The 27,984-nt window shown below is 40.5% G+C and overlaps 1 protein-coding gene across 1 annotated transcript; it reads right to left on the reverse strand.

The window, feature by feature from the left end:
* Positions 1-10,455: 10,455 nt before the first annotated feature.
* Positions 10,456-27,974, reverse strand: fyco1b (FYVE and coiled-coil domain autophagy adaptor 1b). Its single transcript, XM_034103671.1, has 18 exons — positions 27,885-27,974; positions 26,765-26,856; positions 26,375-26,481; positions 25,553-25,678; positions 23,681-23,787; positions 22,556-22,699; positions 21,485-21,575; positions 18,954-21,389; positions 17,990-18,082; positions 17,627-17,745; positions 17,222-17,389; positions 16,865-17,005; positions 15,668-15,876; positions 14,910-15,051; positions 14,260-14,364; positions 13,370-13,580; positions 12,700-12,809; positions 10,456-12,564 (listed from the first exon to the last, which is right to left on the reverse strand). Exons 2-18 carry the CDS (start codon positions 26,823-26,825, stop codon positions 12,489-12,491), a joined length of 4,446 nt encoding a protein of 1,481 aa, XP_033959562.1. The 5' UTR covers positions 26,826-26,856; positions 27,885-27,974; the 3' UTR covers positions 10,456-12,488.
* Between the last annotated feature and the right edge of the window lie 10 nt (positions 27,975-27,984).

Genomic DNA, 27,984 nt, shown 5'->3' on the forward strand with positions numbered 1-27,984 from the left:
ACTTCAAAGGATTCTTCAACGGAGAGTCATAAAAGGGGACCATTTTATATTTGGCATCTTTGTAGCGTAGCGGCCATTGTGTGACTTTTGTGAGTGCTTTATCCTTGGATTTTCTGCTGATGAAATTTGTGGGAAATCGGTGCAAAATACATTTGATGAGTTATGAACTACTTTTTAATCTACTTATTATTTGTCAAGACGAAGAAGAAGATTGGTTTTTCTTTACGTACCTTGTAAATAATGTTTTTGTCAATAATACCAAAGGAATTATTTAAAATAAAAAAATACTTTCTTTACCAATTTTAACATTTTGCTGATTGAGTCTTTGTACATCAGCCATGTTGAAACAAGAGTGAAGCTGTTTTTACACTGCTGCATGGCTTCCACCCCCCCTCATTAAAATGATACAGCGTCCGGGGATCAAGCATGTCTGAACAAAATGTCACTGCAATCCATCAAATAATTGTCCAAATATTTCAGTCTGGACCAGAGTTGACCTCTCCTACACTTGTTAGACCTTCCACAAAGCTGCATCCATCCTTAAAAACAGGCAATCACCGGTTTGCACACAACAGCTGAGAAAAGAGTCCTCCTCTGTGTAAACACCACGTCCTCCCCACCTGCACTCCCCTCAGAATAAACGAGAAAGTAATTGTGTGCTTTCCTCGCCCAGAGGTCCACACCGTTTCATCCCCTGGTTAGACGTGGAGCACGCTGTTGTAATTAGCAGGGTTAATATCCCGGGCAGCATCTCTAAATTAAATCTCTAACTCCATGGCGATGCGGCTGAGTGATGCACCTGTTCACTGTAATTACAGATGCAGCCTGGGACTGCTCATAATGACTTGGGAGTCAAGGTTGAAATCACTTTAAAGACACATCCCACCACTTTGGCAGTAATGTTTGTTGTCTGTCTACCTGGAAATGGAAGCCACCTACTGGTAAATGGAACCTGGAACAGATCCACAGGAGGTTGTGAAAACGACGCTAATGACAACAAACGTCCCTAAAGCCGCAGGATGACGTCCACAACACTAACTAAGGAGAAAGCAAATGTACTGTAAGTGGCTCAAATGGGCAGAAAAGGCAAGGCTACGTGTTTCTGACTCGCCACTGTTTCTTTGGCAACAGGAGATGGTTGAATAGGCAATCCTTGACATAAGCAAAGGGGAAGAAAATGGAGGGCAAAGATACATGCTCACCTGGAATAGAGCAAATTAAATTAGAATCCACTTGAAAAGGAAACACATATAGACACACATTATGTGAATAGATAATGTCCATCTTTATTAGTGTTATAAGTAAAAAAAAACATAGTAAATGACCACATTTTCACAATAAAATGATGGGACAAATTGTTATTGAGCCCCTCTGAAGGTGCAGTACCAGAGTAACAGAAAGCCATTATGCTTCTGCAGAGGACCTCCACTTTATTTGGAGTTTAGTTGTCTGTAAAGGCCCAGAGCTTTAATCCTGTGACTCATGAACATCCAAACTCCCAGACTGTTGCTTCTTTTTCACGGTGAAATTTTGCCCATGAAAAACCATAAGGACAAACACATGTAGAAGTTCAAGTTCAACTGCCCACATTTAGGATTGATCAACTTTGCTTTCAGGGTTGAAGCAATAGTTTGTCCTTAAGGTTTGATTTAAAAACGCTACGTGATCCCACTCTTAATCAACTTTCAAATTGAATTTTCTATACACAGTGAAAGCATTCTACTAATTGTATGTACACACACACACACACACACACACACACACACACACACACACACACACACACACACACACACACACACACACACACACACACACACACACACACACACACACACACACACACACACACACACACACACACACACACACACACACACACACACACACACACACACACACACACACAGCATGGTTAATGGGCTACCTAGAAGCAAGAGTTCTATAAACATACAGATATGCACAGATAGGAAAGTAACATGCTAAAATATGCATTCACGGGTGACGCCACCGACCCAAATTCAATTAACAAGTACCAAGAGGCAGAAGTTCATATGGCTTGATATCGACTTGATAACAGATGGCAGGGGAGACGTGAACTCGCTTCAGATTAACGTTGATCATTCTCAAATAAGATCTAGGTGATGCATTAAAAACATTATTACATCAGACAATCAGACGCCCATAATACAATTAAAATGGCATAAAATCTAGGGACAAATTAATAATAGTTTTACAAATCGTCAGCTGTGTTTTTGTTGTAGGTCGTTAAATAAGGGAAACATGATTTGCAGACTGATTTCATAAAGGTGTCTCAATTTAAATGTAAGCGTCACTAAAGCAGTTTCAACAAAGCATTTATGTCAAAGTCACCACACTATAAAGCCTCCATGAAGTATCTCCGTGGTATCCCAGCACCCTCAGATCTCCTCAGACTGTTTCCTGCAACCCTTTGAGCCCCGGCTCTCTGTGTAAGTATGTGCTTAGGCAAGACGGCCTTCTGCACTAATTGAAGTCAATGACACAAGCTGCAGGGGCGCGTGAACAAACTGTGTCTCCATGGAAACACATGCTGGTAAGTGTGTCCACTGAGGAGCCTGCAGCACTACATTGGAATTACTGTGTACACCAATCTGCAGCCCATCACCACGAGGAGGGAAATGAGCCGGAGACACAGAGGGTCTTATTGTCTCAGCCAAGTCCTGCTTAGCCTCAGTGTGTGATGTATAAGACACTGAGACATCCCCATATGAGGGATCCATATACAACTTCTGGTGCATTTGGAGAAAGAAAAAAGCCTGAGTAGCAACATTTTTGGCAGCGACACAAATGAAAACATCTTTTTTTTTTTTAAAGAAGCTGGCTTGTTTTTTCAGTGAGAAAAAGACGAAGATAAATTCAAAATATTCAACATCTTCAGAGTTTGAGTACTAACCATGGCCTGAAGCGTCCTGATTCTTGTCTGGCTGAGAAAGTGTATTGCATGTCAATCCCTCCTTAAATCCCTCCATTATCTCTCCTGTGCCAACTTTGAATAAAGATACAAAATACCACTGCACCACAAAAGTGCACTCAGTAAGTGCAGACATACATCAACTACATTTTTGTCATCTGTAGCTTCAAAGGTACATTTTTTTTTACTATTTTGCTATATATTGCCCATAAAGAAAAGCAGTAAAGCATAATAGTGACATGTTGAAATCATACAAAATGCATAGCAAATATTATTAGGTCGAACTATTCAGTTATATTTCAGTACTATCTGTTTATATCAATTGATGCTGTGATATCCTGGGAACGGTTTATTACGAGAGATTTTTTGATATCATATAATATAAAGCAATATAAACATTAAATATAGAAATTAATATCTTTTTTTTTTTTTTTAGACCAGGGGTGTCAAACTCAAGGCCAGGGGGCCAAATCCGGCCCGCGACTTCATTTCATGTGGCCCCACAAGAGCTTGCAAAGAATATATTATTTTTATTATACATACATGCCGCTTTACAGAAGCACATTGCCCATAAACTACATGTCCCACAATGCATCTCAAATTTGACTTTCTCGGAATTTGACTTTTTTTCCCAAAATGTGACTTTTTCTCCAAAATTGCACTTCTTTTTTTTTTTTTTTTTTCCAGAATTTGGCTTTTCTTTTTAAATAATTTTGTAACATGCGCAATGAAGAGACTTGCAATTGTTTGCCCTAGACTTCTGGATTTCTTTCCCTCCACTGAAGCTTTAGACAAAATATCTTCTTGTGTTACTCTAAAAATAACATCTTTGATCTTTTGAGATGTTGTGGGCGAAGGTTGCTCTAACAGAGTTGCCATGGAAACAGTGGCCATCAAGCTACCATTTCACTATCTACCTCCAGATAGAAGAAAGGCTGTAATGAACAACTATACCCCCCCTCCTCATCCTCCTCCTCATCCTGTGCTTTTTTCCATCTATATGTGGTTTAATATGGTGGGGATTTGTGGGTGGATCAATGAATGATTGGAAAACAAGGAATACATATCCCTCAGCTGCATACATACATACGTCATTGATACAAATACTGAATATATATACATGTTCATACATTATGAATCTGTATCTCATCAAAAATGTGCTTCAGTTAATGATATCTATATCTCCTGCTCTCTGCTACTCTTCCACATTCATCATAATAAGACGGCTGTGAGGCTGCAGGGTCGTAACTACAGAAACAAAAACTCCAGACACGATGGGTCATACAGAGCCAGGGGGAGAAAAACACTTCGAAACATCCGGCAAAGGAAACACACATTGAGATGTAGTTGAAGCGCGTCACAATGCTCTGAAAACACTGCAGTTCTGATCGTTCAGTCGGCGACCACTGCAGGAGGAATGCAGAGGGATGAGGTCACCATCACTGACTCATATCTCCCATCAGAGGTGGAAAGTAACTGAATACATTTACTCAAGTATTGCACTATAATGTTCAATTGCTGCTCCTTTACTCTACATTTCCTGAGAAACATATTGTACTTGTTGCTCCACTGTGTTTATCAGATGGCTGTTGGTTAAGACGTTACAATGAAAATCATGATAAGCCTATTAAATATAAAGTGTAGGTCAAGATAGGTGGAAAATAAGCAATGGCTAGTTAAAGCGTCTCGTCATGTTTGAGATGTATGTGATAAGTTGTTTTAACAAAGAGACATTTCCCCACCAAACGTATGGTTTAGGTTATACAAGTGAACAAAAAGAAAGCCAAAATGTATTGTTTTTAATAAAGATTTTGGGTCAGATTTGGGAGCCACTGAATTAAATGACCCAACTGTGTGCAAAGGAAAGCAGTTAGATGTTGCTTACACACTCATGCGTCATTATTTTATAGAGTATAACTCTTTGCTAATATAACTTCTGTACTCTTACATAATATAAATACAATTTTATTTTAGAACTTTGAAATGCAGTTGAGAGTACCACACGCAGCTGTAATCCCCATTCTTACAATATTGAAAAAGGAATAATAATATAAAAGGGGCCTCCAGACAACTACTACCTTATCTGCTCCCAACTTGGACTGATGTTTCACATTCATAGCGTTGTTTTCGGCCACAGCAGGCAGCTGGTTCAGCAAAGAGCTCTAGAACATGTGCTCTCCAGCACCAAAACAGACACAGTGTGAGTCTAGCTGGTGAACACATGGGAGCATTTAGCAGCTAAAGACCTAGATAGTTTAAAAAGAGTGAATATTGGATTTGCATTCATCAGGTGGCCACAAACACGAGTCTCAATGATAGTGTTCAGGCGTATTTTAGTTTAGTTTTTATTATATATGCTTTTATCATAATATAAGTATCTCTGTTGAATGTTGTTTTACTGATTGTATTTACCTGTTATTTAAAGTGAATTTTTGTTTTTAGGATGACTTTTAACATCTGTCCAGGGACTACAGACGAAAAATAGCCTGTTGGCTAACTCTGGCGCATTTACAGAAATGTCAATTAATGTGCACTGTCCCTGTCAAATAAATATAAAAAAAACAAAAAAACACTGCACGTGTAAATAGTAAATACACTATTGTTTACCTTATTGACTCAAAGATCAATCTTTGTTTCCCCAAAGTATAGCCTGAATAATCAGGTAATGCAGGTTTAGTAACGGCTCTAAATACTTCTTTCAGTACTGGCCATTAGAATGAGACGTGAGCCTTACGTATGTTGAATGAAAGTATTTCAAAGAAGGAGAAAGGTTAAGCTTGTTTGAATGCGTGTACTTGTGGGCAGTTTATCGAACAAGCATGAGGTAGAAAGAAAACAGGAATAAGAAGAAAATTAAGAGCGAAAACAGTAAAAAATGAAAGAAAGTTGGAGCCCAGTGGAGGAAACAAGATGTGCTGCTGTGTGGGGAGAGTGTGTGACAGGCCGGCAGCTCGTGGTGATGGAGGGTCCCGCTGCAGCAGGAGCTGAAACACTCAGGGTGAAACTATGTTTGACAGGAGCAAACTGTCTAAGAGGGACCAACTCGACCTGCCATTACATGTGTCAGGCATACAGGCATGCGCGCGCGCGCGCACACACACACACACACACACACACACACACACACACACACACACACACACACACACACACACACACACACACACACACACACACACACACACACACACACACACACACACACACACACACACACACACACACACACACACCACACACACACACACACACACACACACACACACACACACACACACACACACACACACACACACACACACACACACACACACACACACACACACACACACACACACACACACACACACACACACACACACACACACACACACACACACACACTGCAGGGACACAGTGGCAAGTTTCTATCAGTGCTGCTGTGCCCTCTGCACACAGAGAGGCTGCCAACTCACTCTGACCCATCTTTATTCAGTTATGATAATGCAGTGTCACGCAGGTACAGATTATGTTAAGGTGTCTGAGGGGAAAGCTTAAATGAGAGTTCTCAAACTGGGAGGGTTACTGTGGAGAATGTCCTGCCTGAGACTTCATCTGCTGCGCTTTCAAGATGCTGAAAGGGACCAAACCATCTTATATGCACTGCTATTGATCTAGAATCCTAGATGGTGTTGGTGTGATTTGCCGAGTGTTAGAGATTTGCCATGTGGCAGAAGGCTACCTGTCGCTATGAGCAGGCTGGATTAGTAACCTTGCAGTGTTCAACTGCAATAGAAATGTAAGAGCTTAAAGGGGCCCGATTAAGCCCTGTTTCAGGTTTAGGTCCACCGTATCTGGTAGAGACACTCAATCTGAAGAGAATTTGGGGATTTTAGCCTTTTCAGACCATTAACATGCACTAAAACCTATATACCAATTACAGGAAAGGAAAAAAGGAATAAGAGGGCCCCTTTAATGTGTTTCGAATCTAGCAAAATGCATCATTAAAGATGGGGTAGGTACGTTTCAGAAACCGGCTCGAGTGCACTAACATTTGAAAGTACACAGCCGAATAGAATCCGCCCCTTCCTTCAGACTTCCTTACAGAGCACCTCCTCCAACACACACGAACGCGCACATGGCGTCAGCAGACTGGTGAAAGTGGCCGCCTGTTGCTGGGGAGTCGTTGAATTACTGCTGCAATGCACGCCCAATGACGGCACGCCCAATGAGGACACGAGATACATTTGTGCGTGCACGAGATGGAAGGCTGACAGACAGGGTGGCAGGGCCGGCTAAACGGATTGGTTGTACTTGTTACAGTATTACGGCTTCCACAGATGATGTTTTTTTATGGATTTGTTGTCAAAGCACTTAAATTATTCATTGCTATCGGGATGTTAAGAGCATTCCACGGAATATAACAAAGTGTATCTCGAGCCGGTTTCTGAAACTTACCTACCCCACCTTTAAAGTACAAAACACATTGACATTACAATAATCTAAAGTTGCCCCTATTTTGAAGAACATCTTTATTCCTAAATGAATGTGTATTTAAACATATAATACAGAAAACCTGGGAGCATGTTATATACAAAAATTAAAAAGCAACACAAAAAAGGGAGTGAACAAGTCAAGCACTGCTTTCACATTTCAAGAAAAAGCAGCCGTTTCTGAGTGTTGGTTTAAACAAGACTAATGCCAGTGACTGCACGCCATCTATCACACACACACACACACACACACACACACACACACACACACACACACACAACTCTCTCATAAATATTTACAAATAGAGTCTCCTTAATTACATATAGCAATATCTGTCGTTGTGTCTTGTGTGCATGCATTTCTACAAACAGATGTACTGCCTATGCATCAGGGAGATCTGTTTAGTAGTTATCACAAGAAATGTTTAATGAAATGTATACAAATAAATACTTTTTATATTTGTTAGTAAGTTGGTTCGTGGGAAGCCTATTCTTTTAGATAATCGCTCTTTATTAAGTGGGTGTAATTATTTCATTATGTCCCCTTCAAGCACTGAGACATTTGTATCTGCTTGAGGGGTTCAACTGTGAAGAGCACATCGCTTCACACACGAGCACTTCAGACAGACCATTTATGACACATTTCAGGTGACAGATAAATGTGGCTGACACTTAACGCCTTTTGATTCTCTGTGAACAAATGGTGCAAATATATGTCTTTGGCAAGTTGCAAGGCGCCGATATTAAGTGTTTCTCAAAGGAAGCACACTGACAAGTTGAAAGGTTTCTGAAGTACTGCAAATTCCCGTCTGACTGTCAGATAAACAATACCCAGAACTGAGGCGCAGAGAGGTTAACGCATTTGTTCAATATGTTATTTTATTGTGTGAATGTGTGCGAGGAGTATTATGTGAATGAGAAGCGATGTCGCTCGGGGTTGAGTGCTGTATAATAAATGTGCATTTTATACATGCGTGTGCAAGAATGTATTTACCCCTGCATACCTACAGTATGTGTGTGTGTGTGAATGTCCCCATCTGTGAATTGATTACATTTATGTGTTTGTATTCTGTGCTGCATTAGCATTCAACACACACACACACACACACACACACACACACACACACACACACACACACACACACACACACACACACACACACACACACACACACACACACACACACACACACACACACACACACACACACACACACACACACACACACACACACACACACACACACACACACACACACACCAAATGGCAGAGTCAGTGAAGGCAGCAGCCAGGAGGAGAGAAAAGCAGGAGAGGAGGAGGAAGAGGAGGAGGAGGAGGTGAGGTTGATGTGACATGATTTACAATGAGATCATTAACCTTGAGAAACAGAATGGCCTTTGCGACATGAACACTATCTCTCAGACCTTGCAAGAACAATAACTTTTGTACACGATTCACTTGTGATTGCGCAGAAAAACACATGCAGGGCAGCAGACAAGTGTGTACACACACCGAGCGTGTACACACACACTTGTAATGTTATCCATAAAGTAACAAGTAATTAGCTCTGTCCTAAATACTACAGTACTCACTAAATCCAAGCAGTTCGAGTCTGTTCACAGTGGAAGTCGGAAAAAAAAGTAGGCTACATTCAAGAAAAGTAAGGCATACTAAAACCGGACTAAACAATATTAGTTGTATGCTGTTATCAGACAGCATATTCCCACTAGGAAGGGCACTAAGCAGATGTAGGATATGAGCACAGGTGTGGGAAAATAAGTAAGTAATTGCAAAACATTTGAATTTGCAATGACCTTCCAAAGTTGCTAATTGTGTAATTGCCTGTTGGTAAAATATACTAATACAAATAACTACTCTAACTGAAAAAACAGTATTGTGAGACAATTATTAGTATACACTAGGATTCCCGTGGTAACAGATGGCAAGCGATCACATCAAGATGGTTGTATGACCTTGGAGTTTCTTGTGTAAAGGGTTAGGGGTTAGATATTAAATATTCTATTGACACTTACAATTCAGTGCCTGTTCAAAACAAACCTGTTTGACCTGACCTGTGGGGTTGTAAGCCTTAAAAGTAATGAAAGATGATGGAACCAAACTATTTTTTCACTTCCTGTGTAGACTACTGCTACTTTATATTAATAATTAATAGTTTTACTTCACACACACACACACACACACACACACACACACACACACACACACACACACACACACACACACACACACACACACACACACACACACACACACACACACACACACACACACACACACACACACACACACACACACACACACACACACACACACACACACACACACACACACACACACACACACACACACACACACACACACACACACAGATTTCCAAAATGGATTATTTTTTGTTATGACCCAACCACCATTTAAGAAGCAGAACATGGTTATTGTCAATGGAGGTTTTTAGCTGGCTGTAACATAATTAGTGTTGGAAGTGAATACACGCCATCAGGTCGTACCCAGGGGAAATGCAGTGCTACTTCGGAGAAAAAAACACAATGCGGGCATTAAGCGTATTATTAAATGCCATGTCGTATATCAGAGCTTTCAGTAAAAGCTGTCTTCTACTGTTAATTACGACACGGATGTTGGAGTAAACGCCATTTAGTCAGAAACTCGTAATTGTGATACCTCTCTTGCTGCACAGCAATTAGACACAGCAGTGCTTTCAGCCAAGTGCTAAGTCACGTCAGCGTGCTTCTGCAAAACGCTCACAATGAATACTCTGGCATGCCAATGCTGCTAAATAGCACCAAACTAAAAGGTGATGAATTACAATACCTGATGATGGTACTAGATGAAAAGGACAACCACGTATATAAGAATTCATCCTGAGCTACATGAATGTTTGTACGACACTAAGTGTTTTTGTATCAACACGTTAACAGTGAGGAGAAAAGGATCACACAGCATGGTGTATTGCATGTTAGTGAATTAGCACTGACTCCGAGGTATCACACAATCCTTTTTTATTTTTCCACAATCTTAAATCCACTCTATTATAAATCTTTAGTATGTAAACGATATCTCAATAAAACATTTGTCAACACTCTTTTACAGGTTGAGTCGCGAGGGGAGAGCTTCCCTCGGACACATCCAGCAGTAAACTTCTACACACACACACACTCACTACGTACAGATGAAAGAAACACAACATTCAATAACTGGCACAAAGGCTCATGGGATTCAGAACAACAGAAAGCCCTTTCAAAAGTGCATCACACAGCCGTCATGTTGCAATGCCTTGAAACAGAAACGCCCAATCAAGAACAATAAAAGAGACAAATATGCACCCCAAATATATTTGGCAATATATCACTCTTCTTATATGATAGGTTCAAAATATAAATTACAAAATGGTTTTAAAATAGGGGAAGACATTTGTGAACGTGTACATTCTCTGTTGAAGAGCAAAGCAATGTTTCAGTATATTCAAGTCAGTTTCATCAAATGACCAGAGTGAAGACACAGTTGAAAGATAAAGTTAAAACCTCATCATTAAAGCCTTCAAATAAACGTCCATTAAGAGAAGTATAAAAGCGATGTTTGGACTTGCATTATTTGAAAGCTGCCTGCTGAGATTCTATTTGACACACTGCAAAACTTTATTAACGTCACACAGCAACAGCAAACAACTATATTGAATAACAAACATCTCTTTCATCTTGAAAAGCAATATGTTTGTTTTCATCTAAAGGTTTTATGTATTTCATTAGAAAATGTATTTGTAGGTCAAATCTTTACTAAGTTTAATGCAAAATCCTCACAGTTTGTCAAAGCTTCAGTGATAAGAAGTAAAAACTTTACATTTAAATACTTTTTTAAATATTTCCATCCCTTTTTTCCACCCTTGCAGGCTAATCCGGGACATACGGTGCAGTGCAGTGTTTGCATGCATTGAACTCTTAAACTGCAATAATCGAAAATTGCACTGAATTAAAGCCCATTTTCGAGAGACAGTTCAAACCCATTCATTTGGCTGCATTGCTGCCTTTGCAAGAGTCCTGCTTCCTTCTCTTCATGATCGCAAACACAATGTATCCTTTCTATTTCTGACAGCTCAAAAGCAACCGTTATGAAGATGTTTTACTGGCTTAAAGGAGCATTAACTGAGAAACAGGTGACAGGACATGCGTTACCAACAGCTTCTCCACCAATGATACAGCAGCATGATATCAACACACCAATTCAAAGATTTAGTTTCATGAAATACACACAGCACTAACGGTTTTCGTTAAGCAAAACATATTCAGTCAAATTAGAGTTTTTTTTCAAGCTTAACTCTTTTCAGAACCGTTTCCAGTCATGTATCGTTCAGTCATATTTTAAACGGTCAACGATAGAACCATTTTTGTGAAAGTCCTCCCTTTGATATCTCTGGGAGTATTCGGCCATTGTGAAAAGCAAGAAATGATTCATGGCAATAAGTATCAATATAGCAGAAGCCAAAATGTGTGTCTTTTTTTTAATCCAGAAATATTGTATCAATGTATGTCCTGGGAAATGTTTTAAATAATGATGTCACTGTGCAGACGACACATTAACCCCCTTTCTTACTTACGAGGCAAATGAAAGAACAAACCGTGATTTATCAACAATTTCCCCTCATGCTAAAAAGAAAACGGGCTTTACTTCCGCATGACACAGTCAAAATAGTTGCCTACAAGAGCTACATGTGTAGGTGCTGAACACAAGTCCTTCACATTGAAAAATGTAACAGTCCTCCAGTGATCAAGGAGTGAAGTTTGACCCTTAATGCCACATTTAAACTACAACGTCCGGCTTTTATAATAGGTAGTGCATGCTTACATTCAATAGTGTAACATTGTCTTACTTCATTGTTCAGCCTTTTATAATCAGAATGCATCTGATGATGAACACCTCATGATGAAGTCGCTAGCTCAGAGGCATTTTTTTTTTTTAAATTGTGTAACCTTTCATTGAAGTTGTTAAAGGTCAGTAGACTCCAACCTGCCGCTCCTCCTTCCCGTCTCCTTCAGAGGAGGTCGGTTCCATCGTACACCACAGGCTTATCCAGACTCAGCTGATACTGGACTTTCTTTGAGATGAACCTTGAGTTGAAGAAGAAAGACCGATGAGCTTCTTTTAAGTTGTTTGTCAAATAATGAGTCTGAACTTTTAACAAACACGGCGCCTTCTCTTCCATGAGACCAAGAGCAGCTGAATGACGACACAAAGCGACTGACCTCGAGAAAGAGTTGTCAAAGATGAGTGTGTATTCTCCAGCGTTCCTGACCTTCAGCTCCCCCTGGATGGTCTCTTTGTGGGAGTTACAGCGCGTCAGAGCGATCAAGACCTGTGGAGAGCAAAGGATAGACATCTTGTTTCACCTTCATAACTAAATAACTCTATGTCTGCCTTTATAGGTAAAGATCTGTCAGTGAATGGAAAGCATTTGATTGAGTCTGAATCCAGTGCAGAATCTGCTCATCAAAGATGTGTGTGTTGTGTGTCCGGTGGGGACCGTTAGGCTTTAGTCTGGACTGCTCTCTCCTGGCCAATCTTTCTTTTTGCTGCAGACTTAAAACGGCATGTCCTCCTCGCCTGGGGGCTGTGCTGCTGCTCAAGGTAAATCAACACAGTGGACATAATACAAATAAGACTTAACATTTGCCTAAAGATAAACTAAATGTTGCACAGCTACAGGTGGAACGCTAATATTACACGGATGATCAGAGGTCCCATACATTCACACTTTTAATATGATGGATGGTTAATAGATATTAAAGCAATGGACTTAAATACTTTCAACTCTCCTGCAAATACTGCCTTTCACAGCTGTTAGGTTGACCTTAGTGAATGTGTCCTCACTTTGTTAAGGCTTTAAGAGGAGGAAGAGTGTACGAATGTTCTCACCTTGGCCTGCTCCAGTGGAGTCTCGGTGCTCTCCCTGTAGACCACGCTGAAGGCGATGCTTTTGGGTTCGGAGGTGAACGTCCAGCAGACCGTCGGCCCGGGCCCGCTCATGGTGATAGGGATGGTGCTGTAGCAGCTGGACTTTATGAAGAGCTCTCTGGAGCTGTCCCCAAACGCTGAGATATCATCCACCGTGAAGGGGACGGAGAGCCTGCAGCGGAGGGAATAGAACGGGATCAAGGACAGTTCCGAATATTGTTCCTAAGTGTATATATATATATATGTGTGTGTGTCATGTACTTGGTAAATAATGGGGAAGAACTAAATACTTTTTTTTTTTATTTCCATGTATTATTTTTCTTCTTTTTAAAAACATGGTGCCTACATTACCCACAACCCACTTTTTTCCAGCTCCACAGAGAGATTATTCTCTCTTCAGTCTTCAGCCCAACTGATATTAATGTATCAGTTTTTTGCAGACTCCTGAGCCACTAAAAGCCTTCTGTGTCTTTGTTTGCATGCAATATTAACCCCAGATCATTATAAATACACTAACAAACTTAAAGTTCACATTCTTCTTTTGGGATAGATTCAGCCCTTTGCTCAAGAACACTTTACAGAGACAGATACTGGCCGACGTGAGGCAGTGAAGCATTCTCAATACTCCTTAAACAAACCCCCACATTATAATAGAGGTGAAACAGAGATCTCATAACAAGTACAGTAACATTTAGGGAAGCTGTCCATTCCACACATGGGTTAGTTTCACTTCCTATTTTGGGATGGAGTGCAACGTTTTTAAAGAACAAGTCACAAGAAACTTCCTCTAAAAGTCTGAAGTGCGACTCAGAATGATTCCCAGTGTAACTTTCGCTGCATGTGAAACTCACGTGAGGTCTCCAGACTTCAGCAGGCAGATCTCTGCGTCTTGTACCGAAGTGTTGAGGTCATCATTATCTTCTGATGTGAGGTCTCCTGCACTGGCACTGCTGTTTCTGAAAACAGTGTAGGGTATTTAACATTAATATATATATACGTTGTTATCAATTTGCTTAGAACTATTTTCACTTTTCACTTGTGTGTCCAAAGCTCAAACCGAATACACAATCATTGGACGTGTTACAAGGTTAGAAAACAATGGAATAAAGGAACATCTACAGTGTGGCCCATCTGTGGGAAATGGCTTACAGTACACATACATACATATATGTACATAACATACACAGCAAAAATAAACACATAACGACTGTACAGTAAATGTCAATCTATCTAATCTATGTCACTTTTAAAAAGGCAATGTACATGGAAAACTGTTCAAACTGAATCTAAAATTCAACTGACTTATTTCCAGTTTATTTCCACAGCTGCAAACATTTCTTGCTTTATGACTGACGACACAAACACACTGAACTGATTGTTATGAAGATGGCAAGTCAAGAGAAAATCCTTTTTTGTCAGGTTGGTTTTCATATTTTATATCGTGGTTCACTTCAACAGGCTCAATCTTTCCTGAGCGAGTGAATGCAGGTGAAACACTTACAGCTGTGCTGCCCCCTGCTGTCCGTGTTCAGGAGAGCAGGCGGTGGCGAAAGAGAGGGAGTCACTGTCATAGACCCCGCTCACCTCCTCCTCTGTGATGATGTCGAAAATACCATCATCCACCTTTTCACCTTCACTTGCTCCTAGAAAACACACATCAGCTATGTTCATTATTACATGTGTACCTTTCGCTGTTTGCTTTGGCTAACCCACCTTATCTAAAGGCTGAAAAGAACCTCGGCATTTCACACTATATATTCAAAGTCAACTTTATTGTCAATCTTCCCGTTTGTGTGTACAGACAGCGAGATCGACATACTGTTTCCCACAATCCCGAATATAAAAGAAAATGTATATAAAATATTAAAATATGTGTGCAAATATGTATATAATAATACATTTTATTTTTAGGCACCTTTCATGACACCCAAGGACACCGTACAATTTGTTAAAAAAAGAAAGAAAACGCTAATATGCAACAAAACATGATAAAAACACAAGACAGTAGTCAAGTGGACACAAATATATATATATACACAGTATGTATATATGACACATTTTTACATGCGCACACATTAAGACCTAAATAAAAACACAACAATCAATATATACAAAATAACAGTCACTTCAATATTTTGAGAATGTACATTAGTGCAGATTGTCCATCGAATGTGCAAAAAGAGATATTAGTGCATAGCAGCGTAAAAAGTGTCTGGTGCTGGATATATTATTATAATATATTGGTGTGTGTTTTGTTACCTGAAGCACCCGTCACAGCTCTCCCAGCCTGCAGCAGGCGATGGAAAGGAGTCTCCGGCGTGCTGGGAGTCACTTCCTCCTGAGGGTGGCGCTCCACCACCGCGGTGTGATTGTTGTAGCAGTCGATGCAGCAGCGCTCCCTGTGGCCGCCCTGCTGCGTGCTCACTGTGTTGCTGCAGCAGTAGTAGCAGAAGGGACGCCCACACAGTCTGAGAATAGAGACACCATTACTTATTCGGTTTTGATTGTGAGTTATTCAACTGGAATTTAGGATTTAGTATGCAAGTCAAGCCCGTTGGTGCATGCATCAAATCAATAATTAGATTTGTTTTTACATTTTGAAGATATAAAATACACAAGTCAGACATTTGATATCTTTGTCAAGAAATAGGCTCTGATAAAAGTGCATTGGGACGCTTTAAAAAAAAAAAAATTCTAAGATGTTGCAGAAGGTTACCTTTGAGTAACAGATGTATTGTTTTATTGTTATCTTGTTTTTAAAAATAATACTCTCAAAGTTACAGCATGAAAGTTTAAGAGCAAATATCATTAAATGATCCAGTGATGCATTAAGTCACAGAGAGCAACTGTTTAACTCAGATTCTCTCTTCAACATTGTGTAAATCCTGACAGACAAAATGTTCAAGCCAACTGTTAAAACCTGGTTCATTTGAGCAGCACTCAAACCCATTGGCATTACATGGAGCGAGACTGACTTTGATAAAGATGCCATGCTTTCTCAATATGAATATGAAGCAATAAACAACATTATTATTCATTTTGAATGCATCCCATTCGATCTGCTGTGGACGTTATTTGACTTAACTATTAAATAACACTTAATCTAAATAAGAAGTGAAATTCAGGACGTAAATGTCACTGGACTTCAGTTCCTGTTACATTTGACTACAAAAACAATCACAAAGAACAAAGAAGAAGACTGAATGTATTTACTTTTGGAAAATGTGTCAAACATTTTAAACCATCGACAGCTTTTAGGTATTGTGTATCTATGCTGTTGTTAAATGTGTTGTGATTGAATTGCTCCTAATGTTTTTAGAACTACAATAGTGTTTCAGCCAATGTGCTAAACAATCGAGAAAACATTTCTTTACACGACTTGTCTAAAAGGAGCAAGATTGGCACTCACTTAGTTACCTGGTGAAGCACTGTATATAGTATATTTGTGTATCTGACCTGCAGTTGTGCTTGCGGAGCCACCAGCTGAACTGGGTGTGACAGCCCAGGCAGAAGTTGACGTCTCTCTCCGTCTCCTCATCCCGCATTTTTTGCTCGAACTCCAAGGCATCCGACTTCTGCCACAGAACATCTTTCTCCCTGCAGAGAGCACCATCAGGCATATTTTTAATTGCAGTAAAAATCACACGTTATAATGCAGAACACACAATTAAAAAACACATACCAAAAAGGCCTTAGGAAATGATCGAGGCATAATCACTCAACACTGCATTGATATCACTTTAACCCTAGTAACAAAGACACCATGGAATGGAAAGATGAACGGTAGATCAGATTAAATATGTATGTTTTTACCTGATCAGTTCAACAAGCCTTTCTTCCAAGTTGATTTTCGTGCGGTAAAGATCATCGAGTTCAGCTGCCGTCTTAAGATCAAAGCTCTGTTTGTCCTGTGTGGCTCTCCGTAGATTTTCACTCATCTCCTGACAAGTCCGCTGAGCCGCTGCAAGACTTTCCTGAGAACTGCATACAAAAATACACAGTCTGATTAAAGATACACAAAAAAATACACAGGGATACTCAGGTGACTGGATTGTGTCCATCCAGTTGTTATCTTTAAACTTGTGATTTAAAAACAGGACAGAAAAGGGCACGCTATATAAAAAATAAACATTCTGATTTAAACACACGAGATAAAAAACATTTTTCACAGGGCTTTAATTCAATCCAGACTGTGTGTTTATGAATACAGTATCTCACCTTGATAAATTCTCTTTCAGATGGATTATCTCGTCTTCTTTCTGCCGGATGAGATTTACAGAATCGGCCATCTGGATGTTTTTCTCCTCAATCTGTTGGCAATATCTCTGATTCTCAGCCTGCAATCAGCGCCGCAAAGCACAGCATTATTTCTGCTTCTTTGTGAATTATGCTCGTGACCATAATGTTATGATTACTGCAATTTCAGATATACACAACAGTAATCTCATTTATCAATCCGAGACACGCAAATGATATGTTAAATAACAGTTTTATTTCCCGACACGTTCTCTGACATGATTTAAAACATCCGTGGACTGTTTTAGTGATTGGACAAGGGCCAGAATCAGTACATCATCTCACCTCCAGCTGTTTCAATTTGTTCTCCAAGTCGACCACTTTCTCTTGCTCGGTCGTCAGCTGTGATTTCACTTCCTGTGTCTCTTTATTCACAGTCTGCATGAGAAACCACAAATTCATCAACTGATGACTTGGCAGTTATTGTTTGAGAAACAAAACAGCTTTTAGAAAAGACTTGCTGATACAACCCAGCACAACAGAGTTAAGCAGTATATTTAAATTCACATTTGTACTTTTCTATTTGTATCTGTAGAACTTGAAGGGAGTGCAGATCATTCTCTAATTCAGATAATGAAAGGTTTCTTGTCAGAATCAAGTTTATTGCCAGGTACGTTTACACATACAAATATTTGCTTTTGTATCTGGTGGTGCGAACATAAACAATCCAAAAAAAGAAGTTGCAAAGTAAGTAAAAAAACTAATATATAAGGATAATAAGTATTTTTAAGAAACAATTTAGTATTTACACCAAATGTAAATGTAACTATACAAATAACTTTAAAATGGTGTAACTTTTTTTTATTTTAATTTTTTTTATGTATGCTTCTTAGGTTTCTTAAGCTGTCTTTGGCTCTTTTCTACATTTCCCCTGTGTGGGACTAATCAAGGTATTCTGATTCTGAAAAGCTAAACAACAGAAACACGTAGGACAATGAGTATATGAATAACTACAGTGTATTATATGTTGAAGTGGAGGGCTGTGGAGACGTGTGCAAAAATGTGCAAAAAGCAGTCCGAGAGTTTAGCATGAACATGTCTCACAGTATTAAAAAGGCAACAAGGAACAAGATATTGTTCACATGATGTGCATTAATGTAATGCATAATGTTTTGGGGTGGATCAAGCCGACATGAAGAGTCGGAAACAGCTTAGAAGAGAGCACATTGCAGCTAGTTAACTCAACTACATGCACAGTTTACACATGGAAGCATGCTACGTTTCTGAATCCGAGCTATGTGTGTCTGACCTGGACCCGGCCGTCGTGGCTCATGGTCTGGCTGCTGAGCTGGAAGCGGAGCGCCTGGATCTCCTCCCGGCTGGTCGCCTGCACAGCCTCGGCCTCCTGCTGGGCCTTGCTCAGCTCCTCCTGCATCTCCTGCTTGATGGCAGACGAACCCGTCTGGTTGTGGAGCTGATCCAGGAGGCGCTGGTTCTCCTGACTCAGCTGCTCCATGCAGGTATTCAGCCTCTCCGCCTCCTGAGACGGCTCCTCGTCCAGCTCCTGCAGCTTCGTCGACAGGCCCTCCCAGCGCAGACGAGCCTCCTCGTTCTCAGCCGTTAGCATGCACACCTGAATGCCGAGTTCAGCTGTTTCTGTGTTGGCTCTGTGGAGCGCCTCCTTGGACTCGCAGTTTTCCAGACACAGGGCTTCATACCGCAGCTTCAGTTTATTGAGCTCCTCTCTGGAGGCCGTCACCTCCGCAGCCAGGCCGGCTCGAGCCTGAGCTTCACCGTCCCGCTCCCGAACAAGAGCCTCCTCTCGTTCCCGCGATCGGAGAATCTCGTCCACATGCCGGCGGTTCAGCTCCTCTACCTGGGCTTTCAGTTGTTCCGCTAAGATGCGGAGGTCCTCTCTGGAGGACTCGGTCACCTCCTGCAGAGCCTGCACCTTCATCCTCTCGTCGGCTCCTGCCAGATGCTGAGCCCTGAGCTCCACCACCTCGTCCTGGAGCCGCTGCACCTCCCTCAGGTTGAGCTCCAGTTCAGCCTCAGCCATCACCAGCCTGTACGGGGAGTCTTTGGTTTCCATTGAGGACTTCTGAGGCCTTTTGTGAAGCACTTTCTCGTTGCTCTCTGCGGCTCCTTTTTCACGGTGCAGCAGCTCAACACTCCTGTTCTCCAGCTCCTCGGCTCGAGCTCGCTGACGCCCACATTCAACAGTCTGTTCTCTCAGTTTCGCCTCAGCGTCCTTCACTCTTTCAAGTAACTCTGCTTGGCTTCTTTGGGACACGTTGAGGTTTTTCTCCAACTTTGACGCTTTGGCAGCGAGTGCGTCCAGTTCCTGTTGAGTCGTCGCCAACTGTTTCTTTAACGAGGACTGGAGCTCAAGGCGCTCTTGTTTCTCATGCTCTAGATTCTTTATTTGCGCATCAGATGTGTCCTTCTGGACGAGCACCTTCTGCGCAATCTCCTCCCAATGCAGGTTTTCATCCAGAAGCTTCTTCTCCCGATCGTCCACGCACAAATGTGCAGCCTCGACTCGGGATTTTAAGTGCTTCTCAGAAGCCCTCAAACAAGCAAGCTGGTCTAACAAGGCGACCCTGCTCTCAGTCAGCTCTGTGATGCTCCCCTCACTCTTTTTAACCGTCTGGAGAACCTTAGCGTTTATCTCCATGAGATTGTGGCATTGGGTTTTGTACTCCCGAAGTTTCTCGGAGGAGACGGTTTCATTATTAGCAAGTCTAGAGCTCAGAGTCTCTTTCTCAACATGCAGCTTCTCCAACCGCTCCTCCAAATGTTTGCTTCTCTCCGAAGTAGCAGCGAGCTCTTTTTCTCTGTTCTTCAGAGTTTTCCTAACGTCCAGGAGTTTGGTCTCCAGGTGCTCGTTCTGGCTGTAACTCATGCTACATCTCTGCTCTACCTCCTCCCTCTCCTTATTCAGTCTTCTCCTTAGGTCATCCGCCTTCCTTTCTCTGCACTCTAGTGACGCTTGTAGGTCCTGAAGCTGTGCTCTTAAGTTCCCCGTCTCCTTCTCTTTCAAGCTCAGCGCCCCTTGAATTCGGCCGACGGCACTCTGGAGCTCCTCTAACCGTTGAAGCGCATCCTCGCGTTCGCAATGAGCTCCGGTTCTTACTTCAGCCAGATTCTCCTCGCTGATCCTCATCTCTTCTTCCCTGAGTTTCAGATCCTGGGACAGACGCTCAGAGTGCCTTGCTCTGTCCTCCGCCTCTCTCTTGGCCTCCAACCTCTCCTCCTCAGTTGTCTTGACTTTATCCAGGAGTTCCTGGATTTTCCAGGCCGAGTCGCAGTAGCTAGCTGTTTGTTGTCCCTTTTCCTTAAGTGATTCTTCCAACTTGGAGAGAAGCTCCATATTTTTGTTCTCAGTCACTGTGACTCTACTTTGAAGGTCACTGTGTATTGCTTCCCTACAGATTTGAAGGTGATTTGCCCCATCCTGATCATCTGTATGTTGGGTACTTTGGGCTTCGGTAGATACAGAGGGGCCAGCAGTCTTCTGGGTTGCCAAAAGCTGGCCTTTAAGGTCTTTCACCACACCTTTCAACTCATCAGCTTGTTTTCCTAACTCCTGAACCCGGACCAGCAGCTCCTGCTGTCTGAGCTCTGATTGGTCGAGCTCAATGCGCAGGTTATCTGCTATGCTGCATGAAGAGGGCTCCGCCAGTTCATCGAGCCCACCCAGGAGACTGGGATTCAGGTCTTGGATTGGAAGATACTCCTGCACCTGGTCAGTGGATAAAAAAACGCTTTAACTTCACAAGTCATATTCACACATTGGTTTTGCAGGGTTGTCTCTGTAGAGTATCTGATTCAGTTCACCTGGGAGTAGCTGCTAACGAGACTGTTGATGCTGGAGCAGCGACTGGGAGGCCTCCACAGGAAAGCTGATGAGGCACTGCCTAATGTTCGCCTACAACCAAATATTGAGATCATTAACACCTCGTAAGTTGAAAGACATGACAACTGATTGAAAGAGAAAGCAACCACAACCTTGTTCAGAAGAAGAACTTGACAGAAATGCAGAAAGTGTGAAATAGTGGCACTTTCTTTTACAATAAGCTTTAACTGTTTTATTGAAAACATTATTCAAATGTAATAGGTGCACACCATACTCTAAACTCTCTATCCGTACTGTACAAATTACGACAGGCCTCGAAAAAAGAACTTCATTCACAAATGTAATTCTCTTTTTGTCTTGATTTTTAAGAGTGTGACATTTGTTGATTCAGGTAATATATATAGTTTATGTTGTTGTAAGTGTTGGTGCTCTGCATAATATTAGAAACATCCCAATAATGTGATGAACAACAACAACACAACTAAAGCTTTTTTCAAAAAAGTGTGTCCACTTCCTGTAGAGTGACTGCAAATTGATGACAAGGAAGTGAAGCGCACACACACACACACACACACACACACACACACACACACACACACACACACACACACACACACACACACACACACACACACACACACACACACACACACACACACACACACACACACACACACACACACACACACACACACACACACACACACACACACACACACACACAGCAAAAGAAAAAAAGAGCTGTGAATGTGGAGAGTGATCAGATAATTAAGTGTTACCTCAAGTTGTGAAATAAGCAATATGGCTTCATCACAATTTTACATTAGCTGCAAAACCCTGGGGTGTTATTTCAAATAACCTAAGTTCTGTCTCTGATCAATTTACAAATCATTTCCAACTCCAAGACATAAGAATTGTTGATTTAATTTCTTTATGAAGGGTCTCTTTTTTTCCATCAAAACAACAGCCAAATATAAATGTTTTGTTTTTTTCAAAAAGACGAAACTGGGGGTTGTAAACATTTACATAATTGTAATAGAAGTATTGGTTACCTTGCAAATGATGGCCAATCTGCATCAAGGTCGTAACCTCTGGCAGCCACGTCAAACTGGATCTGGTTGAGCTCATAAAGATGGTTAATGATGTCAGCAGTGAGGTGGGACTTGAGGAAGGGACTCCGCGCATAATACCAGTCACTGCATGGAAAAATACAAACAAAAAATAGAAATTTCAATTCTAACAACAAGGACACTAATTTGTTTTTAAGTGGACCAAAACAAATTAGAAAATAGAGTGTAATAAGTCCATATGAATCTGGTTCTCTCCGCCACGGAGCTGAAAAGATGTATTACTTTTTCAGATGTTTTCATTGTTAATTATAAACTGTATGAGACTGTTCCAGAAAAAACATTTTGTTGAAGTGCATTCAGACAAATATAATCACAAATTGAGTTATAAAGATGAAAAGGTTGCAATAAATAGTTAAATAAATAGTGTGGTGATTTTTCGGAAAATGCGCTCTGCTTCCTTTCAGAGAGTCAGATAAGATGATTCATATCACACGTTTCCTGTCTTTAAGATAAGATAAGCAAACTGGCTCTAACGTCACATATTCTTCTTCTTCTAGATTCTTCTTCATTTACCATAAACAAACATGAGATTAGGAGGGACCTACTCATTTAACTTCTGACAAGAAATAGAATAATATTCCTCTTATTACCAAAAACGCACAAAGACGGTAAGAGGTTGTTTCAGGTTTCTGCACAAAGCGTGCGATTGGTTTGCCTGAACAGCATGCGATACGTGGCCTGACTTGACCGGAAAAACATTCATGCAATCTGCTTGAAAACAGATTGACAGTGTAATTTCTGTGATCGAATGTCTTATGTCAAATAGAAATATAAAGCATACTACTTTTATGAGATAAAGTCAAATATAATTGACATTTGTTTTGCTAAAAGGCTGAGGAAGTGAGACAGAAGAACTGTAAGTGTCTACAGTTAGGGTGTGGGTGGTGTGTTGCCTCAGAAAACAGAAATAAAACATAAATCAGGAAGGGAGATTTACTCTTGAAAAAGGACTACATCCCACGTAAAGCACGGTGCCTCAATGATTGAAAACATTACATATTAACACAAATGACTAAATACACATATTCGTATGAAAGCTTTCCTGACCTTGTGACCTTCTGGTTTATGAGACACTGCTGCAGTGTGTCAGCGAGGCGTTGGTGGACGAGTGAGTAGCGTATGAAGGCCCTTCCTTTCCCCAGGGATGTCTTCAACTGAGGACACAAATATACACTTAAGCACGATTTTTCTTACTCGGATTTGTACACACAAACCTCACTGCAATGTAAGGTCATGTTTGAAGAGCATCTGTTATTTCAAAGTCAGTATCAAGCAGGTCAAACTATTTCACTAGTGGCTCCCACACTCCTAAACATATATTTGAATGTGACATTAAAGACGATTAACTTGCAATGAATTATTATTTTAAAAATTGTATTTATTTTTTCTCTTAATTGATTAACTACTGAGTCTATAAAACATCAGACAAGATCAAAAACAGTTTTCTCAGAGTCCAAGAAGACCTCTTTAAATGTCTTGTTTTTTCCCAAACGATGAGTTCAAAATCCAAAATAATGTGTCTTACATTGATATTAAAAATAATGTATGTTGCCTGAAAAAGAACCCAAAAGCAATCATAACAGTTGTTGGTTTGTTTTCTGTTGACTGTCTAACTAATAAATCAATTGATTTCAGTTAAAGCCGAATGCAAAACTGTATTTTGGTCAAATGTATCGTAGGACAGAGCAGCTAGGGATGTATACGTTTAAATATCACTGCATGGACATTACATGTACGGTATCTGTCAGTACATCCAGACTCTCTCTCCAATACATTAGCAGATGGAGGGATTTAAGTAAGACAACAGACCCACAGATCTAACAGAAGGACACCAGCTGGAGACTGATTTACATCACAGACTGACCGACATGGAAAAAGAAGAAAAGTAAAAGTAAAACTTAAAGAGAACGAAAGGTTGTCAGCTGGTATTGACTAAACTATGTCGCTTTTCAAGAAAAAATACTGACAGTTGTTAATCCATGAGAAAGCCTGAAGCACCAGAGATGTTGTGCTAATGAACGAGCATCCACTAGCATAACATAGGATGTGAGGTTGACATTTTTCAAGCAAAAAAAAATTGAAGATGAGCTTTTTCCAGCCTCTCAAAACTAGAGGATTTGAAATAGATGGTAGTTAATTTAATAGCTTGTGGCGGTTGCTCGGAAAAAAACTATCAAGGGTAAAGATCACCTTATTGCTTTAGGAAATTCAGTTTGGCATGTTGTCTTATATGTCATGGAATCAATTATAAAACAAGTAAATAATCAGCCTATTGTTAATTACTTATGTTAACATTAATATTATTGATTTACAATTGTTAGTTGCTATTCTAATAGAGAGAACAACATGGTGTGTGTTTTGCCAGTAACCCCGGAAACTACAACATAGGAAACATTTGTTTGTAAATGAACCTTAAGATTAGTGTTAAACTCATATAATAGACAACAAAATATACAATCTAAGACTAATTAAACTTGAGCTATTTCAGTGTGAAGGCTCACCACTGTGAATTCCCAGGATAGAAGGCGACCAGCAAGGTGTAAGGCAGCAAGTGAATTAGCAGCTCCGAGGTTTACTGTGTCCAACTCACCAGGGGATTAGTTACATGGTTATACAGTCACCGTGTATTTGTGTGTCTGCACATGGTGCACGACATGGCAGGCCAGAGGCAGCGAGGGTTACTGTGTGTGTGTGTGTGTGTGTGTGTGTGTGTGTGTGTGTGTGTGTGTGTGTGTGTGTGTGTGTGTGTGTGTGTGTGTGTGTGTGTGTGTGTGTGTGTGTGTGTGTGTGTGTGTGTGTGTGTGTGTGTGTGTGTGTGTGTGTGTGTGTGTGTGTGTGTGTGTGTGTGTGTGTGTGTGTGTGTGTGTGTGTGTGTGTGCATGCGTGTGTGTCTTTGTGTGTGGTGCAGAGGAGGATTACCTCAGGAATGGATTTAACAAAACGGATGCCATCGTTAGCTCCCTTGATCTTAATCAGGCAGTCGCAGAAGTAATCCCAGTAGTCTTTTCTCTGACCAAGAAAGGTTGTCTTCTCTTTTTGGTCAAACTAAGAAACAAACATTACTTCATTATTGCATTGCCTAACAATGTCATCAGCAATATGCATTGTAAAACAGATCTGTCTGACACGGCCGGGTACAGTTGTGATTAATAGGATTTCTCTGAACTTCCTACATGTTTCCATTTCTTTCTAGCACTTTGCAAATCTGGGCTCAGGACTTCTACAAACGGTCATCAGATATTACTATACTTATTATACTATATTTTGAAATACTTAACCTGGCATGATCTTTAACATGTTAAACATTCTGTGTTAAATGAAACCCTCACAACTGCAGTGCTTTATTTTAAGGCTTCGCAACCAAAAAGGTTTACAAATCACTAGAGCACTGGTTCCCAATCCGTTTTACTAGTCGAATCTTTGAGCAAGTTGCTTTCCCTTGTCAATATTTGAGATATGGAAAGGTAAAAAGTTATTTTAGGTTATTTTGTTTAAACGGTTTAAAAAGATGTATTTTCTCAACAACAAATCAATGAAAGAGGTTCTATCTATCTACGAGATATTTATTTTTAATCATCTTACAACTGCTTGTTAGATTCATATTCTCCACCTTTTAGAGGCTCACATCCCCAAGTACAAGCTAGTGGTAGAGTCAGAAGAGCAGTGCTGGTCAGATTGCAAACACAAGCTGTATAATCTTGAAAAACCCTGAACAAACGTTGGTGGTACACGATTCCATACCTGTAGCAGGTACTCAAGTTTATAGAAGAACTTGTGCAGGTTGGCGCTATCATCAGTTACCGGTTCACCACAGTCGTTGTGTTCCTTACTCAACTCTAACACAGCATCTAAACAAGACAGGAACAGCATTATTAACACATAAATACACAATTAGCCAATTATTTCCTTGTGTGGAATCTGTTTTTCATCAATATGCACACATGTTATCATCCCCTTGTCAGTCATAGATGTTTATAAGGCAAAAAACATGTCCTGATATCTAAATGTTGTAATAATCCTGGGAGCAAGATGCATATGCCTACTTCACATGTAAAAAAGACAGGCTGCCAGAAACATATGACGCAATATACCGTCATGGTGTTTATGTGAGTCAGTGTGAATGTTATTTACCATGCAGATCTCTGATTATCCTCTGCAGTTGATTATCTCCAACTGATGAGGTGGAGGCCATTCTGGGGAAGGGGCAGTGACGTCAGCAAATTCTGCATGTGGGATTGGAAAAAGACAGTGTCATTTATTTTTCGATATTACAGGAAGGTCCTAATGATATGAACAATGTTCCTTGTGTCATCGAAATGTCAAGGATGTACCTGTGTCCCTCAAAGTATAAATAAAGCATTTGATAGTATAACTAAGGAAAGTTGTTGCCAACAGGATTTCAACTTTCCATCAGGCAAACAGTTCTGGTAAATAAAATCACATTCTAACAGACTGGGGACTGTGAACATACACACCTCAACCCCTCAATTTTGCATCTATGGTTACTTTTAGCATCTATTCATGAACACACAGTTATATTTAAACTTGTGTAGCTTTGTTTATTTAAATGTGATAGTGTGTTAAGTGCATTGTCATTGCTGCTACCTCTGCTCTTATCACTGTTTTTTATTTATTTTCCGTCCATTTCTATTACTGCAGTGAGAGATACCAACGCAATGGTGTTGTATCTATGTATGATGACAATAAAGATATTCTGATTCTTAAACACTAAAATAGTACTTTCCTAAATGTGCACACCACTGCTGTTTATCACTTACATAAACACAGGAATACACTCTATCCAAACCCCAGAAGCCTTTAACAAATTAGGCAAATCAAACAATCCAGAGAGGGTTAATTCATGTGTTAAAATAAGAAAGCACAGTAGGTCAGTCAAGTTAGCAAAACCGTACAGGGTGTGAGAGGAGGTACAACATTTACATCACGAGGATAGGGGAAAGCGTATCACTGTTTCAAACCCGACTGACACCAGATGTAGGCTGTATATAATGTTATACACAGTCCCCATTACAAACTAGAAACATTACATCACTTAAAACCGCTTTAAAATGCAACAAATCGCCACACAAAGCTAGATAGTCAAAGCTGGTAGCTATCCTACATGCACCTGTTCTCAGCTCTTCATTTCCTTCTCGTATTTAATGTCAATGATGTTATAAACCATTGAGTTTTGGTTGTAAGCAAAGCGACACACTTCAATATTCAATAAACAGTCAAATAATAAACGTACTCGATGTGTAAAATGTTCCAGTGTCCAGTTTGTAGGTGATACAGCAGAAACTTGCTAGGCGTAGAGGGCGGGCACTGTGTGTGATTGACAGGCGTGATGG

Source organism: Pseudochaenichthys georgianus, chromosome 17 (assembly GCF_902827115.2).
Source record: "Pseudochaenichthys georgianus chromosome 17, fPseGeo1.2, whole genome shotgun sequence".
Taxonomy (NCBI): Eukaryota; Metazoa; Chordata; class Actinopteri; order Perciformes; family Channichthyidae; genus Pseudochaenichthys; species Pseudochaenichthys georgianus.

Coding starts and splice junctions, on each gene's coding strand:
- fyco1b (XM_034103671.1), bottom strand. CDS start 26,825: ATGGCCTCCACCTCATCAGTTGGAGATAATCAACTGCAGAGGATAATC. Junction 14,365..14,909: donor CAGCAGGGGGCAGCACAGCT/GTAAGTGTTTCA, acceptor CACTGTTTTCAG/AAACAGCAGTGCCAGTGCAG. Junction 12,565..12,699: donor TTTGACAACTCTTTCTCGAG/GTCAGTCGCTTT, acceptor CTTCAACTCAAG/GTTCATCTCAAAGAAAGTCC.